At 43.7% G+C, this 22162-nt stretch overlaps 3 protein-coding genes across 7 annotated transcripts; 2 read left to right on the top strand and 1 right to left on the bottom strand.

Annotated features, from left to right (window-relative positions):
* The first annotated feature begins 124 nt into the window (after window positions 1-124).
* Window positions 125-3596, top strand: hsd17b7 (hydroxysteroid (17-beta) dehydrogenase 7). The gene is made up of 9 exons (XM_076039661.1): window positions 125-284; window positions 938-1144; window positions 1455-1547; window positions 1669-1783; window positions 2229-2423; window positions 2514-2627; window positions 2748-2804; window positions 2880-2978; window positions 3072-3596. The coding sequence occupies exons 1-9, from the start codon at window positions 250-252 to the stop codon at window positions 3201-3203; spliced, it is 1047 nt and encodes a 348-aa protein (XP_075895776.1). The 5' UTR covers window positions 125-249; the 3' UTR covers window positions 3204-3596.
* Window positions 3597-5838: 2242 nt separating this feature from the next.
* On the top strand, window positions 5839-11072 carry serbp1a (SERPINE1 mRNA binding protein 1a). 4 transcript variants are annotated; one of them, XM_076039545.1, is made up of 9 exons: window positions 5839-6195; window positions 7505-7691; window positions 8037-8177; window positions 8292-8360; window positions 8469-8543; window positions 8852-9020; window positions 9194-9238; window positions 9345-9575; window positions 9692-11072. In XM_076039545.1, exons 1-9 carry the CDS (start codon window positions 5940-5942, stop codon window positions 9746-9748), a joined length of 1230 nt encoding a protein of 409 aa, XP_075895660.1. In that variant the 5' UTR covers window positions 5839-5939; the 3' UTR covers window positions 9749-11072. The 4 variants fall into 4 exon arrangements, with proteins under 4 accessions (XP_075895660.1, XP_075895659.1, XP_075895658.1 ...); XM_076039544.1 differs by having other exon boundaries at window positions 8849-9020; XM_076039543.1 differs by having other exon boundaries at window positions 8289-8360.
* il12rb2 (interleukin 12 receptor, beta 2a) lies at window positions 11068-22006 on the bottom strand. Of its 2 annotated transcripts, none has more exons than XM_076039539.1 (16): window positions 21746-22006; window positions 21445-21530; window positions 20361-20636; window positions 19661-19784; window positions 19358-19539; window positions 18627-18778; window positions 17642-17783; window positions 16356-16429; window positions 15597-15807; window positions 15268-15450; window positions 14251-14352; window positions 14005-14151; window positions 13404-13538; window positions 12729-12822; window positions 12477-12564; window positions 11068-12393 (listed from the first exon to the last, which is right to left on the bottom strand). In XM_076039539.1, exons 2-16 carry the CDS (start codon window positions 21503-21505, stop codon window positions 11908-11910), a joined length of 2457 nt encoding a protein of 818 aa, XP_075895654.1. In that variant the 5' UTR covers window positions 21506-21530; window positions 21746-22006; the 3' UTR covers window positions 11068-11907. The 2 variants fall into 2 exon arrangements, with proteins under 2 accessions (XP_075895654.1, XP_075895655.1); XM_076039540.1 differs by having other exon boundaries at window positions 18636-18778; window positions 21746-22005.
* Window positions 22007-22162: the final 156 nt, after the last annotated feature.

Below are 22162 nucleotides of genomic sequence, written 5' to 3'. Positions count from 1 at the left end.
ATTGGTGGCAAGCCGACACTTTGTAGGCGGTTTGCAAAGCTTAACCGACTGGTTTGAGGACCTCATTGGTTGTGTGCGCCTGTGTTGTCCAATCAGAACTTGGAGGCGGGGTTAAATTATAGTGACTCGTAGGTCTGCAGGAAGAAAAGTTTCTTCACCGACACACAGAACGTGTTGCTTTCAGTCCGACTGGGTTTTTCTTAATCGGTGACGTGGGAAGGAGTTTGTCTCCAGCTCGGACCAGAGAAGATGACTAAGGTGGTTTTGGTGACAGGAGCAAATAGGTAATAGCTCTGTTTGTTTTCTTTTCGTTAGTTGTTATGTAACCTGTAGCCAGTCATCGTTTGTTACATGACAATTCTTGAATTATGAATGAATCTTTCAGATAACTGCTTAAAAAACTACCTGCATTTTTTTTTTTTATGGCAACATGATTTTGATACAATGCCACCTTTTGGATATTGCAAAGTTATCATTATTATTATTATTATTATTATTATTATTATCATCATCATCATCATTATTATTATTATTATTATTATTATTATTATTATTATTATTATTATTATTATTATTTAGATGTTTGTACTTGCTCTTTTTGGTCTTACGTATAAGACACCAAATATTTTATATTCATTTATTGATTAATAAATTTACACTGTTACATCAGGTTACAATAATAATAATCATAATACATTTTATTTATAAAGCGCTTTTCAGAAAACTCAAAGACACTTTGCAGGGCAGTTAAAAAAAAATAAAATTAGAATATACAAAACTATTAGTAAATCAAAAATTCTGTGTACATAAAAATTACATATATGATTTGTTTTCAGTTGAAATGAATAACTCTGGTAGTTTAGATGTTCCTGGTTACAGTGTTGTAATACAACACATTGTTGATTCACTCATTTGCCTTGTACATGTCTCTGTGCAGTGGCATTGGCCTGGCGCTGTGCGAGCGCCTCCTCTCTCATGACTCTGAGGGCCTGCAGCTCTGCCTGGCCTGCCGGAACATGCAGCGGGCCCAGGCCGCCCGCTCGGCCCTCCTGGCCTCTCACCCTGGAGCCCAGGTGGCGCTGCTACAGATGGACACCAGCAGCGTCTCCTCGGTCGTGGCTGCAGCGCAGGAGGTCAAACTCAGGTGGGACACGAGATACAGTCGCTCCTGCTGCACACAGCTCAGCTTCCATGTCGCGTCTGAGATTTCAAAACCGGAAGGATTTAATGTATTCTTGGAGAGGGCACGTCTGCTTGTTTGCAACTGAGTAAATCACACTGAATTTTTCATTAGAGCAGTAAATGCTGTCACACTTTGAGTCAGCTGTTGATTTAGGTGTTGCTGCAATCACAGCTGTGAACAAGTATGCAAGTAAGCACGATAAACTATGTAGAAATATGGATTATCTTATGTTGCTGAGGTGCGTGTGTGTCTCTCCACTCGTCCTCTGCAGGTACAACCGGCTGGACTACCTCTACCTGAACGCAGGCATCATGCCAAACCCACAGTTTGATCTAACGGCCTTCTTCAAAGGCCTCTTCTCCAGGTATTTAGGGTCGTCTCTGCAGTATCCGAACTTGGTCTCAGCCCTTCATGTTTCTCCTTGGGCACATTTTTAGACTTCTTCCTCTACCTCTGTCATGACTTTCATTGTATTTTCATCACAGCCGTGTCATTGCCATGTTCGCAACCGGCGAGGGGATCCTGACACAGAAGGACGGCGTCACCGCCGATGGCCTGCAGGAGGTTTTCACCACGAACCTCTTCGGTCACTTCCTGCTTGTGAGTGACTCTTTGGAAGTGATCAAAACAAAAACCTGTGTGGCTCTATTTTCTCTGGCCGGGAGACGCGTCTCGACTCCTTTTGCCCTTCGTTGGATGGAAAGAGTTGACATTTGATCGGCATGACTGTCACTCAGCAGTGATGCTCATTAAAAATTAACAGTGCATCATCCTCCCACCAAGGACGTTACAGATGGCAATCTGTTTACCTTCTACAAATGAGGTCTCTATTTGCATTTAGTGTATTTATACCTTTTTAAACAGCAAAAACAAAAAAAGGTCAGCCAAATAATATCAAGTAAGTTTATCCTTTTTGTGTCTAAAAGGGTAAATCAGGGTGATAAAAGTATGTTATGTTGCTGCATGATGAAAATATGCAAGTCTAAATGCTGCTGCTGGATGTTTATGATGTGAAGATTTGCGGTCGTATTGTGTTGTAACCCAGATTCGGGAGCTGGAACCCATCCTGTGCTGCGACGGCCGGTGCTCCCAGGTCATCTGGACCTCCTCCAGCAACGCTCACCGATCAACTTTTACTGTCGAGGACATGCAGCACCAGGGGGGAACGCAGCCTTACAGCTCCTCCAAATACGCTTCTGACCTGTTCAGCCTGGCGCTCAACACACATTATAACGACAAGGTTGGCTCACGCATGCATCAACTTGTCTGAACTATCCTGATGTCAGTCGATGTGATTGCTCCTTTCTCCCCCCCCCCCCTTACCATTTAGGGGTTGTACTCGTCTGTCACTTGTCCGGGATTTGTGATGACCAGTCTGACCTATGGCATCCTGCCCTCTTTCCCGGCGTTCCTCTGGACGCTGCTCATGCCCATCTTTTGGCTGGTGAGTAATTTCAAGTAAAATAATCAATAAATGGTTGTCTCTGCTCTGTCAAAGCTGTATTAAGTACCCACAATAGGCTGATACCTTTGTGTTTACCATCTCCACCCCCCATGGTTTTAGATCAGAATATTAACCAATACATTCACGCTGACACCATACAATGGAGCTGAGGCCTTGGTCGGTGAGATCTCCTCTCTTTTTATTCCCATACAAAACTCAGAACAAACTTATTTGTGCTGCTTTTTCTTTTAGTTCTGGCTGTTCAAGCAAAAGCCAGAATCGCTGGATCCTCGAGCCAAGTACCACAGTTTAACATCTGGGTTAGGCAACAATTACACACAGCCTCGAAAGGTGTGAATAATGCTATCGTCTTAAAGTCCTTTTCTTCAGTTTACTGGAAAATGTACACGCAACTAAGTAGTAATGTTCCGCTCCACTCTGCAGATGGACATTGATTCAGAAACGTCGGAGGCTTTATATCAGAAACTACTGCAGCTGGAAGGTGAAGTGAGAAGGAGGCTGAAGGAAAAACAAAGGGATTCCAAGCTGGTTCACAGTAGTGCCGGATTGTCTTGATACCTTGTCCAGTTCCAGGATTGGATGTTGATTCCCGCTGGCACAGTTCAATCAGTGAGACCAAACAGCGCTGTACAAGTTGGATTTAAGAACACAAAACAACAAAGCAAGAGTTTTAGCTGTTATTTTTCAGGAGACTGTAAACAAAGGGATTTGTTTTGTAGAGATCTTGACATTTTTTTTTATTCATGACAAAATGCTCCACTGGAGTCTGGAACGTAAAAATCTGAAAATGGTATAATATAGGAGCTTGAAATGTAACTTTTGCATCAATCTTTTTATTACCTCAGTCAAACAATGCATGAATGTTCACAGACAAAGATCTGAGCGATGATGTAATACATATACAATGAAAATTGAGAATAAAGTGGAGAAAGAAGTCACCAACTGTTCAGTCCGTGTCACTTCCAGTGTGGTTGATAATTCCACCATCTTCACGGCAAAACGTGGAGCAGTCTGACAGCAGACCGTCTGCGTCGTCCCAAAAGTTGACATAAGTGGTGTGCGTGAGTCCATCCGCAATGTGCGGCTGCACACAGGCGCACCTGTATGTCTGCAGTGTGAAATCAGGGTGGTCGTCCGAGCGCTGCACCATTTCTTTCTCAGTTCCACTCGCCTCCTCATCGTTGCTCAGTTTTGGGTTGCAAAAAGCCCAGACCATGCCGCAGAAGTAGAGGAAAAATGTTCCCATCACCATGACCATGAGCGCATAGGACTCGATCATGGCTTCAGCGACGGGAGACGGCATTGCCTCAGTGCGCAGGGAGAACAGTCTTTGCCTCTGAAGGTGCCGATTTCATCCCACTGCCTGGTCAAACCGCGTCAGCTTCTCTTGGCTCAGTAACGTGAGAATGACAGAACGTAAACGGTGGCTGTTGTTGCGGCTCTCTTCTTCAACACGGCGTCAGCTGTGCATGCAGTGAATATGAGGCAAATTGAAGGTTTTGTTGTGACTCAACCTCATGAACTTATTTGTGCACCGGTCTCTGCAACAAATTGCAACTTTTGATTACAATAAATAAGAGTGTAAATGTCTGTTACAAAGGAGGCAATAATTCAGTAAAATACAGAAATAGTACAAAATATCATGATTGTCACTTTTCAGATAGTGTGTTTGAATAAAACAAATATACAAAAAATATTTAAAATATCACGAGGGAATCAGCAGTTACCTACAGACTCTACAGGGTTGAAGAAACAGAAGATGTATCCAGTGATTTGTCATTTTCAGGTATGAATGATCGAAGTATTAATAGTCTCTAATCAAATTGTGAGGTTTTTGTTATCACTGGGGGTAAATTTAGCTGCCCTCTTTTTGTTTTTATTCAGCATTTTACCGCCACCTTTTTATTATCTTTTACCAGTGTCTGAACAGACCAAGTGGCAACTGTCCATTTGTCTACTCGGCTAACACATGCCTGCTCTTTAACAAGTACATCAGCTGCCATGGCTGCCAGGGATCAACTTTCCGTATAAGCTGAAACTCCAGCTGACACTACTCTGAAAATACCTCCAATGATCAATGAAACCACTGAGTTTGGATGAACTTCCTTTGTGTTTGGAAGCCTTGTGTATGAACGTACGGTGCGATTACAAAAGGTAACCTCACAGAGTGGGTATACAGATGACCCTCTACCGGAGCAAAACTAGGTCAGAAAGCACATGGAACAGTAGATACATGTAATTTCTGGTCTATGTAACATAACATATTGAGCCCACTAATATAAAATTGCTTGCTGTGTTAAATAATAAATAAACAAACAATTTTTGTCAATTTGTGAAGGATATAAACCTCATCAATGTTTTTCTTTGGGATCTCACAAAATAAAAACAATATTACCTTTGACAGAAACGGTTGTTTATTGGCCTAATTTGAACCCTTGCATTTTGAAACGCAATTGTCAGTGTTGTGCAAACAAAGGGACATGCATAATTCATGCAACTCAAATTTGTAGATTTACAGTACATTCTGAGTGGTGTGTTTGGAGAGAGGTGGAGGGGGGCTATTGTTGATCAAAAGCAGAAATATTATTAATATTAGAAGCTGGGACCACGACAATTTAAAGAGGAAAACGTCTGTTAAGACCCAAAACTTGTTACGTTTTCGCATCTTACTTTGTGTTAATGCGGCAGGGAAATAAGCATCTAACCGAAACGCTGCCCCAGTGTTTTCGTCCCTTTTACATTCCTGATTCAATATCCACATTCCTATTTAAACAGCATGCACTTCATCTAGCAGGATGCATGGCTCATAGACATGATGTTGCTGGGGGGGGGGGACCTTTATATTAGCCTCAAAAATGCACATGCTACTTTCCTCTGCTGCTACCAGTAGTATGTTGGGGGTATACAACTGCAATGAAACAGTAGTTTCAGTAACTAGCACACTACCGTGGTTTATTAAGTTGCGATACAGAGGTCTGGACGGCTTTGCTAAAGACCCAAAACAAGAGCGCAGCGAGTCAAGGCGCCCATGCTTTTGACAGCAGCTAGCATGACAGAAAATCGCCTTGTGGGAAGTGTAGTTTATTATTAACCAACTGACCAACTTAAGCGGAAGCATCACGTCTAAAAAGAAACTACAAGCCCCAACCGCCCTAGTCCCGGGTTCCCGGATGTCTACCGCGCCGGAAGAGAAGACGGTCCTTTTCCCAGCCATCTTGTGGCTTCATCTAGCGAAGTGTTCGCACCAATCCTCACAGAATCTGAGGAAAATCCTGCTGAAGGGGCGCCATCATGCCCGGATCAACTCAAGAAGGTTATGGCTGTCTCACAGTCAATCGGTTCGCCTACTTATTGGACGATGAGTCGGATCCGTACGAGCAGCTAAAGCAAGCTGAAGTGAAGAAGAAGGAGGGTCCTCCTCCCGGTGCCGCCAAGACTGTGGCACAAGCTGCAAAGCAGCCGAAAAAGGAGTCCCAGAAGGACAGAAAGGGCCCAATGGCCGATAAAAAGGAAGAGACCCAGGCACCTGTTCCACTGAAGAGAGATGGTATGCGGGTTTTTTGTCACTTAAATCGTCTGCCGAGCTGCAGCTAAAGTCGTTCGGCTAACAGAATAAGTTGCTTCCACGCAAGCTAGCTTAAAGCCTCTGTGACATGAGGTCGGCACAACAGCGTCTGTGCACACGCTAATCGTCAAGCCCTGCAACAGTAACTTTCACATTTTCGGCTGGAAGGAATTTAATGTTGAACGCTTGACACTTGGCAAACCGCCTTGTTTTGGCGTGCCACCCTCCCTTGTGGCCTAATCAGCCAGGCAAACGTGAAATCAGCCTTCGTCGAAGAATTGGGTTACGGGTTATTTTATTTTTTTTTTGGATTATTATTATTTAGTTCTGTTAGATCGCCAATTCTTGGAAAGTATCCGAGTGGCTCTGTTTGAATTGATTTAATTTTACAGTTTAACGAGAGCCCAACATCTGTGCAAGTCGGAGTCATGCGTGTGCAAATACAGCGAGGCACGTGGAAATAAAGTGATCTCAGTAAACGGGTCGGACGACAAAAACACAATCCGCAGCAGGGACGTTAAACATGAGGCGCGCTGCACAATCATTGTCCCCAACCTCGTGGCCGCGGTGCGGGTCCGCGTCTAAGCGCAGCCTCCGCTCCGCTCACTTCCCCATTGGCGCTCAATGGAGGCCCGATTGCGCGTGTGGATTCACATGCGCCGGCGCGTTCGCTCTCCGGTCTTTTGCATTATGACGTTGTAACGTGTTTGTTCTCGCCCGACTTTTATTTAATGCGTTCAGCCGGCAGGGACTGGGCTTCATCATCGTGAGCGAGCGCCAAGCGTGCACGTATCGGTTCGCGGAAGAGAAGATGAGACAGGTGCTCGGTGCGCCCAGCTGCTGCTGTGTAGTGCACCCGGTCTATTTTGGTAGCCGGTCATTCAGGCGCTGGGTGGGACTTGTTGTGTCACACACAGTGGGGGCTGGGGGCACTCACCCGTGTGTCAGAGGGTCAATACTATGGGTATTATTCTAGAGCCAGTTGGTAGATCAGCACATTGTTCATGCACAAAATAAGTGTGAGCTGCCGGCAAACTCTTGATTCTTCTCCACAAGTCGGATTCAACTCCTGTTTATCCCAAAGTGGAAGTAGTGCCGTTACTTTTGTTGGCACATCAAATATTTGGTTTTTGCCATGGTGGAGGCGAATGAAGTGTTACATTCTGATTCCCGCAAGCCACTTATTTAATTTACCCAATTATTCAAATACACCATTGTCTCCTATTATTCCCTGTTCTGGCTCAGTAACGCAAAAAGGTACCTTTAACATCCTGTTGTGCTTGTTCCTCAGGTCCTGGCATGAGGAAAATGGGCCGCAAGCCAGAGGGCGAGGGCTTCAGACCCCAGGGCGAGAGAGGAGAGGGACGCCCTCCCACAGACAGGCGGCCAGCGGACAGGCGGCCACCACCACGCCGCTTTGAGAGGTCTGCTGGTGAAGGCGGCGAGAGGCCAGAGGGAGGCGAATTCTCAGTGGAAAAGTAAGTTCAGTTTCCGGTCTAGAGATTTAGTTTTTCTCAAAGGAAGGGATGCACAATGCGAGAGCCTTATTTTGTTGGCGGGTGGAGTTCAGTCAGCAGGCGTTGCTTATGTTGATAAGACTTGGTACTCTTAACTGGTTCTTAACTGCCATGGCCACCTTCTGCAGTGTAGTGTGTCAAAATTTAATCTTCATCAAAGTTTAATCTTATGCTAGACTAGTGTTTTTGGTTGATTGTAACATTCTTTCTATACTCTTAGTGAAACATTTCTTGATTGCCTTGGATCTTGGCTTTTAATTGACAAAAAAGCCTGGAATGATGATTTGACTACCTCTATCTCTTTAGACCCATTGGAGACAGACCAATGAGAGGACGCGGCGGTGGCAGAGGGGGCCGTGGAGGCAGAGGCCGTGGCATCGGCCGCAGCGATGGCTTTGACTCTAGAGGAAAGCGTGAATTTGACAGACACAGCGGCAATGACAAATCGTAAGTAATTCTTCTAGCTCTGTTGGCGCCTCTAAACCAAAGCGTCCTTATCTGTGTGAGTTTTATGGAGTTCATGCGCCATGGCCCTGGCTAAAGCAAATGTTGTTCCAGTAGTCTGAGAGGTGAGGAGAAGCGTGGAGGAAGTGGCTCTCACAACTGGGGCACCGTCAAGGATGAACTGAAGTAAGTTGTTACGTCCAGCCTGACAGTGATTCCAGCATAGCCATTGAACTTATCACCTTTTTTTAAGCCTATGTCTTGTGACCTGACAATTGGTTTTGTTCATTCTAGTGAGCTTGATCAATCAAACGTCACTGAAGAGAACCCTGAAGGTGAGGAGCATCCACCTGCTGACTCTGATAACAAGTAAGTTTCTTCGCTTTCACATTTAGCACATGATTGAAATGAACACAGAAGTGTATGAGATCAAAATAAGGTTCTTGTTACTAAATGGTCCCAACGGAGAAGAGCAAATGCCTGAGTGCCGATGTTGTCTCAGATATATTGTGATTGATTACACATTTTCTTCCACAAATGAGGAAGCAGAATGAGTGAAGGCTAGACTTGTCTCATTTCTGAAAGCATCTGTAAACTTAATTTTACATCATAAGGGGCAGGACAGGAAGCATGCATGATCATGCAAATAACCTCGGTACTGTGTGTTTGTGTTGAAGGGAGAATGAGGCTGAGGAAGTAAAGGACGAAGGTCCCAAGGAGATGACTCTGGACGAGTGGAAGGCCATGCAGGACAAGGACCGTGCCAAGGTGCAGTTCAACATCCGCAAAGTCAAAGAAGGAGAGGACTGGGGCCAGGGATTTGTGCTGCATAAGTCCAAGGCTGAGGTGAGTCAGATAGTCTGTCTACATTCAGCCGAGATGAAATGAGCCCTACAATGAACCCCTGTTTAATCACCATGCTGAGGAGTGCTCTTATAGTTGCATTTTTTTGTTGTCTACTTGAAAAATGTGTGAACACTATTTTCCTAATTGTTGTCTTTAATATTTTACCACCACAGAATAAGAAAGGTGAGGTGATTGTCGCTGAGGGTGAGGAGTCCAAGGTAAGATCTTGTAGCTCTGGTTCTTTATACTTGAAACTTTGACTCATGCAGGAAGTCAAAAGTCTAAAAATATAATGGCTTATCCCCCTGTTTTTTCTTTTCCCAGACAGAGGACATGCATCACTTCCGCAAGCCAGCCAATGACATCACGTCCCAGCTGGAGATCAACTTCGGAGACTTGGGCCGTCCAAGCCGCGGACGCGGCGGACCTCGTGGCCGCGGCGGGCGTGGACGTGGCTCCGGCTCCGGGCCCGGCTCCGCTCCTGGCTCCGGCCCTGGCTCCGCCCCTGGCTTCAGTGGGGAGAGCACAAGGCCGGCCAGACCAAGACCTGACAAGGTAGAGAGAGCGTTCTTTGAAATGATGAACACCCTCAGTCCACTTCCTGTGAATGGAGGTCGGATGGAGCTGTTTTTTTTCTTCCTCTAACTTTCTCTTGTGTTTCCATTCATCAGTCCTCTGCATCTGTGCCCAACGTGGACGACCCAGAGGCCTTCCCAGCCCTGGCCTAAGCCCCAGCTGCAGCTTCTCAGGCCTTCAGGAGCCTTAAACGCACCTCACCTCTGAGGCTTGCATGTTCCTGGATCCTTCAGCAGAGTGAAATGATGGAGATTGGTGTCGATGGCACTCAACTTGAGGACTGAGTTTTACCCAAGAAAAAGAAAATAAAGATGAAAAAAAAAACAGAAATTAACACAAAAAAAATCAAAAAAAGAAAAGGACTTCTTGCTACTCTGGAGCAACTTATTGGTAGAGGTTTTGTACTTGGAAACTAAGTAGCAGGGGTGTTTTCATACAGTATTTTTTTCAGAGGTTATGCATTGTCCATTGCTAAATTTTTGTAATTGCTGCTTGAAAATATGCATTTTAAAACGTAAGCATAAGAAAGGGCGTGTTTAGCTTGGTGTGAGCCATTGCTTCTTCGCTTTGATACAGGCACTGGAGCTCCGACCCAAGCTCGCCAGCTCCGCCGCAGCAGGTTTTCCTGCTGAAGTCTGAGCTCCTCTTGTTGAGATTTACAGACTTTTTGTTTTTTCTTTAGCACTGGGGTATTGTTTTATATTTTATACAGAAGGTCTATTCTTCTATGATCTTCAGCCTGTAGATCTAATCTATTTTCATAAATTCCTTTCAGAGACTGTATTTCACATGGTGCAAATAAGGACACGCCTTGATCTTTTGATCATTCGATGCTGTCTGCATTTGAACGCACAGATGAAATGGCGCCTAAATCTGTATTCAGGCTCATTTGTTCTGAAATGTTATAAAAGTACAACATTAGGTCATTTTCTCTCCCCCCCGCCCCCCAAATCAGAACACTAGTGACCCTGGTGATTTGAATTAATCTCGAGACGCAAGTCAAGTGGGTTGATTTAAAAGCAAAGGGAATCAAAGTCTTCTGATCTGCTGGTGTTTGCGGTGCTACACATCCATCGTTCCCTCCCCGCCCATTTCATCTGATCCCTTGCCATGTGCAGGTCTCATTTTTCTTATTTTACAACTAGAGTGTTACAGAGAGGAGGCGATGGCTTTACGCAGCCGAGATGTGGCGGGAGTCCTCTGGAAGACCTTTGCCCACTCTTTACACTCCACTCGAGCGTCGTTTGACTGGCGTGAAACTCAGTCCAGCTTTGGTTTGTTCCCTCGTGCGCCGATAGTTTTCCTCCACTGTTGACTTGCCGTGTCGCATCCTCCCTCAGTGGCACCATTGCATAATTGCTCTGAAAGAAATACGGTCGTTCATTGTGTTGAACAGCTGAAGTGCTCTACAGTTGTGTGAATTCCAGCCCTGCTATTAGAGACCTCTGTCGGTAAATAAAGATGGTCGATAAAGTTTTTGCATTGTCTTTATTTAATCCCCTGCTCATTGATGGTTTTCTATGGTGACAGTACTGCCTCCTCCTTGTACATCATTGGAGTCAAAATAAATGGTAACAGATTTTTTTTTTCTAAAACCACAGGTTTGAGCAATGTCAAGCCTTAAAATCATACATAATCAAGCATTCCTCAATGTCTGATTGGTTTAAATTCCCTTCCCACAAATCAGCTTTAATATATTAAAAGTTAGTCACCTTTACTGTTGAACCAGCAACATCTGTTATTGTGTAAGATTCTGATCGGCCCCTCTCTTTCTGCACCAGGCACTCGACCACAGACATGCTCACAATCTACCTGGCAATTCTAAACTGTCTGTAGGTGTCAGTGAGAAAGGCTCTTTGTCTGTATTGGTCCTGCAGTGAACCGGAAATTTGTTGAGGGTGTGACCCACATTCATCTTGGGACGACTGCCCAAGTGCAGGATAAGAGAAAATGGGGTGAAGAGTTCATATCTTTATTGATTTCAGTCTCCAGTTAGCGAGCCACGTCAGCTCACAGACACTGTCAAGTGTCACCAGGACATTTGACACATGTAATAGAAATATGTGTGCTTCCGCTCTGATCTCAGCTGTGAAAAGTCAAGAGGCACCGTGTTCATTAGTGTGTCTGAAAGGAAAACAGTCTTAATGCATGAATCAAAGACAAAACTTTTTCCTGCACTAGGAAAGTCGTGGAGAGGTTCTGACATCACAGTTCTGGGTTCCAGTGAGCAGCGAGGTAGTCTGGCACAGGGAAAAAAAAGAAAATTATCTTGAGTGAGTTTCTTGTAGCCTTGTCGTCGTCGTCTGTCCTTTTAGAAATGTTCACTCTGAAAGAAGTTGCAGTTAATCTTCACTGCATCCAGGGTCAACGTCCCTTCGCTTTGCAACCCCTTGATGGCCATGCTGTGACTGGGGAAGAAGTCCATTGTGAAACCAAAGTTCTCTTCGTCCTCATCTTCATCCAGATATTCCTCATCCATGTGTCCCGGCCCGTGAGACGAGATATAGTCGATGGTGGTGCCGGTCTCCCCTGAGGCCTCTGTGTGGCGGGAGCTATCCGAGTTGTGGGAGAAGCTCTTGATGTAAGTAGTGACTGGATAGGGGAAGCCCTTTGCTTTGGTGTCACAGCTCAGACGTGTCTTAGCGAGGAGCTGCGCAGAGACCTCGGGTGGCGAGTCGCCGTCACAGCCCTGCTTCGGCAGCTCCTCCACATCCACCACGATGGGATCTTGCTCTTCCTCCTCCTCTTCCTCTGTTAAGCTGCAATTACTCAGCTGGAGCTGGAGCTTCACCTTTCCCTGTCAAAATAAAAAATATGTGTGCTGAGCTGCAGCTTAGAGTCGCTTATTTATCACATGTGAATTATTTCCCCCAGATTTACCGTTTCCTGCGTGCATTCTTTGGCCCATTTGCTGTTTGCAGGATCTGGCACCTGATCGAGTGCAAGGCATTGGAAAAACGTCAAGATCCTGAAAAGGAGTTAGATGTGAAACTTTAAGACAAAGGACCCTTGTTGTTGTTTTTTATTGCTAGTTAAAATTTGATGTGAACAACCTTTCTGCGTGTTTTTCTGAACTTTCTGGGAACAACAAATGAGACTTTACAAATCCACTGGGGGACTCCAGGCACTCACCTCTTCTTCACCGCTGGCACCTTGCAAAGGCAGACCAGTACAATGACTGGGATCACGGCCACACATATTAGTAGCAGTGACATCTGTGCGTCATCTGAAACAATGACAGCAAAAGACACAAAGATGTGATTTACATTCAGCTAGTCTCTGGAACAACAGTATCAAGGAATGGTTAACGAGAGTAGGAATTTTGCTCCACTTGGCATATTCACTAGAAACTGACGAGCAAGTTTTAAATAAAAATTATCTTCTCACTCTTGTAGTAAAAATTGTTTGGTTTTCTCTCGACTACAAGCTTAACATCGGCGTTATGTTTGGACTTAGGGTTGAGGGTAGGGTTACACTCTGTCTCATGCGAAACTATGATAGCACATATTTTTTTTGTCTTAAGTAAAAAAACAACAACATAATATAGTAGCATGTTTCAATTTTGGAACATGTTAAGAGTTTGCATGTTACTAGGCTTCTGGTTGGAGTTGTGGTTTGGGGCCAGAATTGGTGTTAGGATAAGGATGTGAGTTGGGGTTAGGTTTGGATCTACAGTTCTGGTTGGAGTGGGAGTTAAGGGTGGGGTTGAGTGTGTGTGTGAATTAAAACGTATGTATTCTTTGGTTTGGTTTGATGAACTATAGAAAGGACTTCAACAAAGACTTCAACTCAAAGGAAGCTGCTTACACTGGATTAAGAACTTGACCTTCGACCTCTGACTTGGGCCTTCCCCTTGTGCAGTGGAAGCAGTCACCCACAGGCTGTACATGGCTGATGGCAGGTCTTTGATGGTGTATGTCCTCTCTGATGCTGGCACAGTGTCTGAACACACACACACACACACACACACACACACACACACACACACACACACACACACACACACACACACACACACACACACACACACACACACACTTGATATGATACCACAAAAAAAATAAAATTCTAAACAATATGAAACCTTGAGAGATAATTCCAACTGTGGATGTCATATATCATCTGAGATGATTTGATACAATACAATACAAATGGGATAAACAAGGCCTGATAAAGTATGTGATCCATGACTGCCAATCATATGAAATCATACATGTATCTAATCTGCTCAGCACAAAGGAAAACAAACTATCAGATTTTCAAACACAGAAACCCCAGAAAACATGTGAGTAGTCATGTGACCATAAACATGTCAAATAATATCCTACATTTTGATTTGATCATTTAGCACACAAACATTAAATAAGTGATATTTGTCAAGTGGCTGAAAGATATTTGGTTTTCATACAGGCCTGACGCCATCCAGATTCGCTCTCTAAATAGATGCTGTACTTGGTGATGCAGCCGCCTCTCTTTCCCCTTGGAACCTCCATCCAGGTCACTTTCACTCTGTTTTTCTCAACACTCTCTCGCACCGATGGGACAGCAGCAGGAACTGCAAACGACAAGCAAGAGGCACATTCAAATTTGAGCGTAATTGCGGCTTTCCCTGGGGTTCAAAAGTGATGATGTTGAATTAACAGGATACACTTACCAGATTCCAGCGTGGTGACACCTGCAAATGTGGTTTGATTCCCTGGGCCGTCATCATAGACAACATACACAGCACCAGCATAACATTCAAATGGTGCTAAACCTGCATTGAAGGATGACAAATAGCAGTAAATACCTGGACAAACACTATTGAAGTATACACATACACTTTTTGAGCCCATGTTCTTTTTTCACCATACCAATAAATCAGTTCTTAAATAATAATAATAATAATAATACTAATGATGATAATAATAGATATTTTAATAATTTAAACTTATTTGTTTATTCATGTTTTTCAGTTTTAAATAATTAACGACACACTGTAGTGTAGGAGGCTAGTGGTTCAGTTGTACTTTAGACTTGGTTTCAAAAAGGTCAGACAGGTGCTCGCTGAACGTTGAGTTCCAAGGCCGTGGGTTTAACTCTTATGACAGGCAAATGTGTTTTACAGCCAAAAACTAAAGACAAATATGCCAAGAGAAATGGCCTACGGTAAACATCCTTGGTAAGTTTGCAAAAATATGGGCGCGAATCCTGAGTGTGACAGGAGTGCATTACATTAGCAGGAGACGAGGGCCAGATTAAAGCTTCAAATTGAATCTATCTATCTATCTATCTATATATACACATATGTATATCTATATATATATATAGATATATAGATTTGAATTCAATTTTTTTTATATATATATATATATATATACATACATATATAAGTAAAATAATGTAAACCACCCTGAATTAATTTTTAACGAGCTGATTCTCGCCCCCTTGTGTCGTGCCTCTGTCACTTCTTTTGGGATCTTCGAGTTGTAACCGCCACTAACCTCTTAAGTCTCAGAGAACTTTGTGTAATGAGCAATCTCACTGTGCTCACAAGGAACTCACACTTACTCACTTCTCCTGACAAATGTACTGTTATATTTTGTTATATTTTGTTTTGGCAGACTTCCTCCTGTGACACAGGCTGGCGTCTATCATACTCACACACATTTGTGAGGTTTGTTCTTCCCACCTGTGATAACAGCACTGCTGTCTTTTCTACCCAGTCGCACCCAGCGGAGCTCTTCCGGCTTGTGGCCCTCGGGATACCACTCCACTACGTAACCTGCCTGCTGCCTCGCAGTTTCAGATTTTCTCCAGGAGATGGAGACATTGTGCTCACTCAGAGTTTTGAGCTCAATCTCAAACGGTGTATCTGTTGGGCGAGAGGATATGAATGGGAGCGGGTGACTCACACACAAACACATACATACTTTCCAGAATGGCTTAAAAATAATCAAAAATAATTTGTTTTCCGACAGGCTGAAAGATGGTGATGAAGTGAGCTTCGTACGTGCGTACCTTTCCTGTAGCGCGTCGACACCCTGGCAGGAGGGGACGCCCCCTTGGAGTTCTGAGACCACACTGTCACTTCACAGTCAGTGCAGAAAGGGACGAGACAGCTCCTCAGGTCAGCAGTGAAGTTCATCCATCTGTCCATTCCTGAGTGTTGACTGTAAACTCTGACTATGTACTGTGTAATTTTCCCTCTGGAGACAGAAGCGTTTGCCTCCTGGGGACAGAGAAAGATTTATAAATTATTATTTAAAAAATTATAAAAAAACATAAATTATTATAAGAAAATACATACATACATTTTTATGTATTTTAAAATATACATTTAAATTTTAACATACATATTTTCAATGCTGAGCAACGAGAGGAGGGTGTGGGGACATGATTTCTGCTCAGCTCTTGAATTCTTGTAAACTGAAAGTGCTGCGTTTCACTTAACTCTCACCGCTGGTATGTGCGTACCTAAATGACTGCAAGTCAACGTGTATGCCTGTGTGTGTGTGTGTGTGCGTGCGCTTGTGTGTGTAGGTGTGAGCATGTGTGCGTATGTGCACATGCGAGTCACACCGTCGCGGTGGACAAGGGCCTGACCTGTAGTTATAGTTACATCAAGTAACATCAGAGAACAATGCCATGGCTTCACATTTTGAACGCCCACAGAATTGCAAACGCTCAAACCGACAAAGCTGCATGCTAGTGCTCCATGTTTTCTTTTTCATTTCACTCCCATTCACAATTTTAGCCTCTGTCAAACTTCGCACTTACCTTCCAGTAAACTCTGAGGGATTTAAAGTCAGAGCCCTGCTCAGCGTACCACACGTCCAAATCTTTAGCAGGAGCTGAACCACACAGAGAAAAACAGTTAGATGTGTAGTTGACCCTGCGATGAACTGGCGACTTGTCCAGGGTGTCACCCTGCCTTCGCCCTAAGACAGCTGGGATAGGCTCCAGCAGACCCCCGTGACCCTGAATAGGAATTAGCGGGTATAGAAGATGAATGAATGAATGAATGAATGTGTAGTTGAATGGCATATTTGCATATCTGACATCTCAATGTGAATGATGCTGTACAAGTGTTTTGTAATGAGGCACACTCAGCCTGTGCCCAGGTCACATTTTCATTTCAAAACTTTTCACCTCATCTTCTCACCTGAACTGATAAAGTCATTTCAATCCCTATCAGTGATTGTCACGGATGTTTAGAGATGAAAGGTTTCCATCACAGTACAAACTCATGAAAACATAATTGCACTTTGTCTTAATAGTGTTAAATATTGTTCACAAGTTCAGGAATTGAATCATACATTAAATCTGGCAGAATATTTTTTTTTTAACAAAACAAACACATGAAGTTCCAAAGACAGATTTAAAAGGAAGCCTTTGAAGGTTACACTTTTTGGCTAGGTGGAAAATGATCTGCACCAGACTGAAAACTGCACTTCTATTAAAGGACTTTTGCTTTCATGAGGAAATGCAGCTAATTGTTTAAAGTGGTAACATCATTTCCCACAACAAAGTTTCAAATCATCAACATGCAGCCGCCATTTGCGTCAGACGTTGATTTGGCTGAATACGTTTGCAATCATAAGACAACTTTCAAGATGGAAAACTGTGTTAACAACGAGGGAGGCCAGATGTTGTTATTAGTGTAATCTGAATGCTCTGCACAAACCAGAGTAGCAAATTACAAAACAGGCATCCTGGGCTATTTTCTTCTCTGATGTTGTGGCCAAAGAGGAAGCTGATGATGTCATGGCTGCTCGGTCAGACAGCAGCAATCTATATGCAGCCGCTCAGTAAAAGCACACAATATTCTCATAGTTTTTTTTTTGTTTTGTTTTTTTTTACACGGCATCTGTTAGAGGTGAGCTCCAAATGATAAGAACCAAATCAAAGCGCGATTATCTCCAGATAAGGCACCACAGGCAGGTTGTAAATAAACCGCTTGGAACGTGAATCAGAAAGAAGTTTTCAAACCGGAAGTCCAAAAATACAACGACTGCCAGACTGTCACTGAAGGGAGGCAGAGTTGTTGCGGCGCTTCTGCTTACCCTCCTCCTCAGTCTGGCCGGAAACCTCTTCGCTCCACTCGCTCCACAGGCCTGTGGCGAACCTGCAGCGGACCCTGAACCGGTACAAGCTGTACGGCTCCAGCGACGACAGTGGGACCTGCGTCACACTCATCTGCGCCCCCTGTGGATCAGAAATACGTATTAATCGCGGCTAAATTGACAGCGAGCCTGCTGCGACGCTGTCCCTAGTGGTTTAGGGTGTCACACGTGGTGTCGCATCTAGACGCTGCAATTCGCTGCTGCGTCTAGATGCGCTGAACATGACCGTTTTGAAGATAAAGTCAAGCGATAAACTACTAAATATTGCAACAAGAAGACTTTTTGTTGTTGTTGCTGACCTATTGTTCTCTTTTCCAATTGAAATAAAAAAAAACAACAAAACTGCCATTGTAGCAGGCTACGCTTTCATCATTAGCTTGTTGTTTTCTGACACGAGTCACAGTCCCAGACCAGGCCTGCAGCACATGCTGCAACCGCAGCGTAGCCAATTAATTGTTAAGATAATTTTGAAACAATCAATTCATATCTGACAAACTGCAGTTTTGTTGATTTCGTGAAACTTTAACTGAATTCTTGCTAATGATTCTTCTGTTTCGCTCTTAACGTGAAATGAGAAAACCTGCTGCAACAGCCACACAAGCATGGAATTCAATGTAATCCTGAGAGTGACTGAAAACGCTGTCTACTGGAGGCTGGCAAGATGATTCATTTCAGTTGAGATGTGAGTTGTCCTGCTGTTTTGCAACTTTTTGTTGTTTTGATGCAAGATAACTATCTATGATTCTACGACGATGTTCTAAGAAACCGCTGTAAACCATGAGATCTATTCCCTGCTTGTTTTTGGGAAGCCGACCTCACACTCATATCTGTCTCACTTCACTTCTGCATCACTGCACTTCAAAAGGCCCGAAAGGAACTTTATATAATCTATTGCAACATCTCCGAAGCAATCTGTGCCATTTGCCTTTCTTACTGATTCTTGATTGGACGACCATCTCCGTGTGTCTGTTCCGTATTCGACCACCAGATGTCGAGTCGCCATAGACTGCTGCACTTCGAGGACACACTCTCTTGAAGAGCAGTTAGGCTGGGCCAGAACAGGGGTGGGTGGCACCGCTGTTGGAATACAGATGGTGATAATTTGAAAAGTAAATGAATGGATTGCATGGCGGAGGGCTGCAGTACAGCAGAATATCAAAACGTTACCCACAATGAAGTGAATGAAAAGATTAAGGTCATTTTCAATCACGCAATCAATTATTGCATGCCACTTTACCTGATCAACGGTGTTCATTTTTAACAATCTATTTTGTTTTAAATATTATGAATGTCTTAATGTCATATGTGATGCCTGATGAAGGTCTTCTGACCGAAACGTTGCAATAAAAACCAAAGGAAGAGAGTCGAGCAGTGTGCGGGAGCTTTTTTCGATTTTGGTCTTACTCAGGGGTGGCACCCTTCTCCGACGCACCTCTTTTTGGGAGTGCTGAGAATTCTTTTGGAATTTGAAATATAATGAATGTATAAGGACATGGTATGTGTCCAATGTGTGACTGTTTTTTGGCCGAAGGGGAATTTAATTTGTTCCTCACTTTCAAGCAGATTTTTGTGCAATTTTCTGCTGAACAGCTGTGGAAAACAAAACGCAATCAAAGTGTAGGATGTATGATGATCACTAAGTGCCACTTGTCTTACCAATGTCGCCGAGTGCATAGTTGACAGGGGCGGAGACTTCGGAGCCCAGTGCATTATGGGTTTGGATCCACACCGCGATCATGTGGACAGAGGTGGACACGTTGACGCTGGCTGACCGCGAGCCTCTTCCTTTGCTGCGTGCGTCAGCAGCCACTGTGTAGTTTCCATGTAGACTTCTCACGCTACAACACACACATACACACACACAGGATGATGCTAGAAAGTGGCATTAGGGCGAGAATAAATATCCTGTATGGGAGATGTTTGCCATGCCTATTCCTCAAAGTTCACTTTCAGACTCACTGCAGCACTGTGCTGTCCCACAACTTAGTGTCGCGTCCTCGGCCCCAGGTGCACGTCACGGCGCTTCTCTCATGGCTGAAGACCTGATTGACACATGAGATGTCTGTGGGGGGGTCTGGAGGATCTGAAGGGCAAATGAGGCAGAAAAAAACTAAAAACGTGTGCATCATCATGAGTGCATCATTGGTACAAGCACCATTATTGCAATTCATTCAATTTGCAGAATCTGGTTGAAAAAAAAAAATCCATACCAATAGTCAGTAATAACTTTAGTTAACGTGCTCAAAAATATAGTGAGGAATTATAATCCAATTAACATGCAATGCTTAGTTTTTCTGCCTACTCAATTTGATTTGATCCACTATTGAGTTTGACTTGTTTTTGTATGTGTGTTTGTGTTTGTGGTGTTTAGCTTTGACACTTGGCCACGCAAAGTGTTCTTCTATTCATTTAAGGTGTGAAACAGAAAGCAGAAGAGAAAGCTGTACTAATCTATTTTTTGAGGCAGCCCTTATAGCAAGAAACGTTTGACGTACGCCCTGTAATGTGACTGTCTGTTGACTTTCTAAATCTCACAACTTAAGGCAGCTCACGCTCGCCTCTTTTGTTGTCTGTCGATCTCTGAAGTCTCGTCGTCTAATGTTATGTCCCTTCAATTAAAAAGCTTCAGAGAAGTGTCCCCCCCGGGTTCCACACTTACATCCAACCCCCATGTCCAGTCCACAGTCGTCCACTGGAGTATGACAGACGCCACTGCAGCGGTATGTCTGGTTCCAGGTTATGTTGTCGACTTTGAAATACACGGTCGTGGAATTGTGTTTCTCCAGGAGCTGTTCTGTGGACTCATGTGTCGTGGGATCGTAGCAGTACATGGATATTGTGGATGTTCTACACTTAAAGGAGCAGTACACCCTAAAACTTGAGCCATGCCGCGCCATGGACCCGACGTCGGACCAGACGGTGCAGGTCTTCTCTCCTGAGAGCAGAGAGGGTGATTGCATTTCAAAGCAAAGCCAAGACGTTCACAGTTATTTTGATGACTCATTTAGCAGTTACGGGGAGAAGGGCACCACTGTCTTTGACACAGCGCATTCAGGACGATGCAACACTGGTGGACTGCCCAGCGCCCTTTACTAAGTCTCTACAGAAACACTTCACGCAGCAACCTCAATACATCTTTCATTTTCCAGCAAGAGATTGCCCGGCAGGCAACCTAAAACACACAGTTAATTTTTAAAGGTCTTAGTGGTCGTGACAGAATGAGAGTCGGTGCCATTCTTCAAGAAGACAATAAATCTTTAGAGACCACAATTTTACAGCAAAAACAACTTTTAAATAGTTGCTGTAATTTTAATAAATGTAGTAACACAGAAGAACATAGAGTTTGGAAAGGTGGCATCATTGTACAGTGTTTTTTTTTTATCGCAAGTTGCTTCTCTGAATTAAAACATATTAAAAGATATAGAACAAAATGTACACTGTGCACAATTTGAGCATCACGACAACAGTCACAGCAAAGGTGGCAGTCAGCTGTTGTTGCAAACCTGAGGGAAGATTTCACATCCAGCCAATAGAAAGTGTGCATCCAGAATATTGTCTTCTATACATTAGTAGAAGATTATTATATAAGAAGTAGAACAATATCTATTGACTCCTATTATATTTCACTTAGATAAAGAGGGTGTTGTATTTGTTTGTTTATTCATCCGGGGTTTGCACCAACATCCTTACTTACAAGGCAAAAAAATAATAATACAATTTTCATTTTCCATGTGTGGGTTTACCTGCGCACAGCTGCAGCGTGACCAGCATAACAACAGCGCCAATTGACCGCGCTGGGGACATGACTGCCGCGGATCTTTCAGTTTCCCTTGAAACGAGGAGAATCACCCAGAAGCAACCAAGTCAAACACGAGTTCAGATAGAGAGAATTGAAAGGAACACTTTTATTTACTTCTTTTGCGAAAAACAACAACAACGCGGATTTCGTTCACTGTTTCAGAACGCAACTTTTCCTGCTACTTCTCTCCAGTCGCAAAGAACAACTATCAGTGTCACTCTGAGAAAAGAGGGGGAAACACTCACCGACGCGCCGCATCCCACCATCATATCATCGTTCATAAGGATTGTTTACTTGTTTTTATTTATCTATTTTAAATACAAATGAAAAACATCAATTTATAGCCAGAGCTCCGTCCGTCCACACGGTTCCTCTCTGCGTGTGTGTGTGTGGGCAGTGATGTGCTACTGTGGAGACGTGAAGTGACGCAGACGCAGTCAGACCGCCCGCCGCTGGTGCGCCACGACGCACTCAGATGCACTCAAGCACAGCTCCTCAGAGTTGGAATATGATGACAATATAATAATAATAATAATAATAATAATAATAATAATAATAATAAGAAGAAGAAGTGAGTTAAGTTGAGCACAAATCCCATAACAAGAAAATAATACAGAGAAGTAACATGTGTAAAGGTCCAGTGTATAAAATTTGGCTTGATT

The sequence above is a fragment of the Nelusetta ayraudi genome, unplaced genomic scaffold (genome assembly GCF_046127955.1).
Source record: "Nelusetta ayraudi isolate G7.1 ecotype Tasmania unplaced genomic scaffold, CSIRO-AGI_Nayr_v1 ptg000059l, whole genome shotgun sequence".
NCBI classification, from domain to species: Eukaryota; Metazoa; Chordata; class Actinopteri; order Tetraodontiformes; family Monacanthidae; genus Nelusetta; species Nelusetta ayraudi.
Note: the sequence above shows the minus strand (reverse complement) of the source record. Positions and strands in the feature narration are given on the sequence as shown.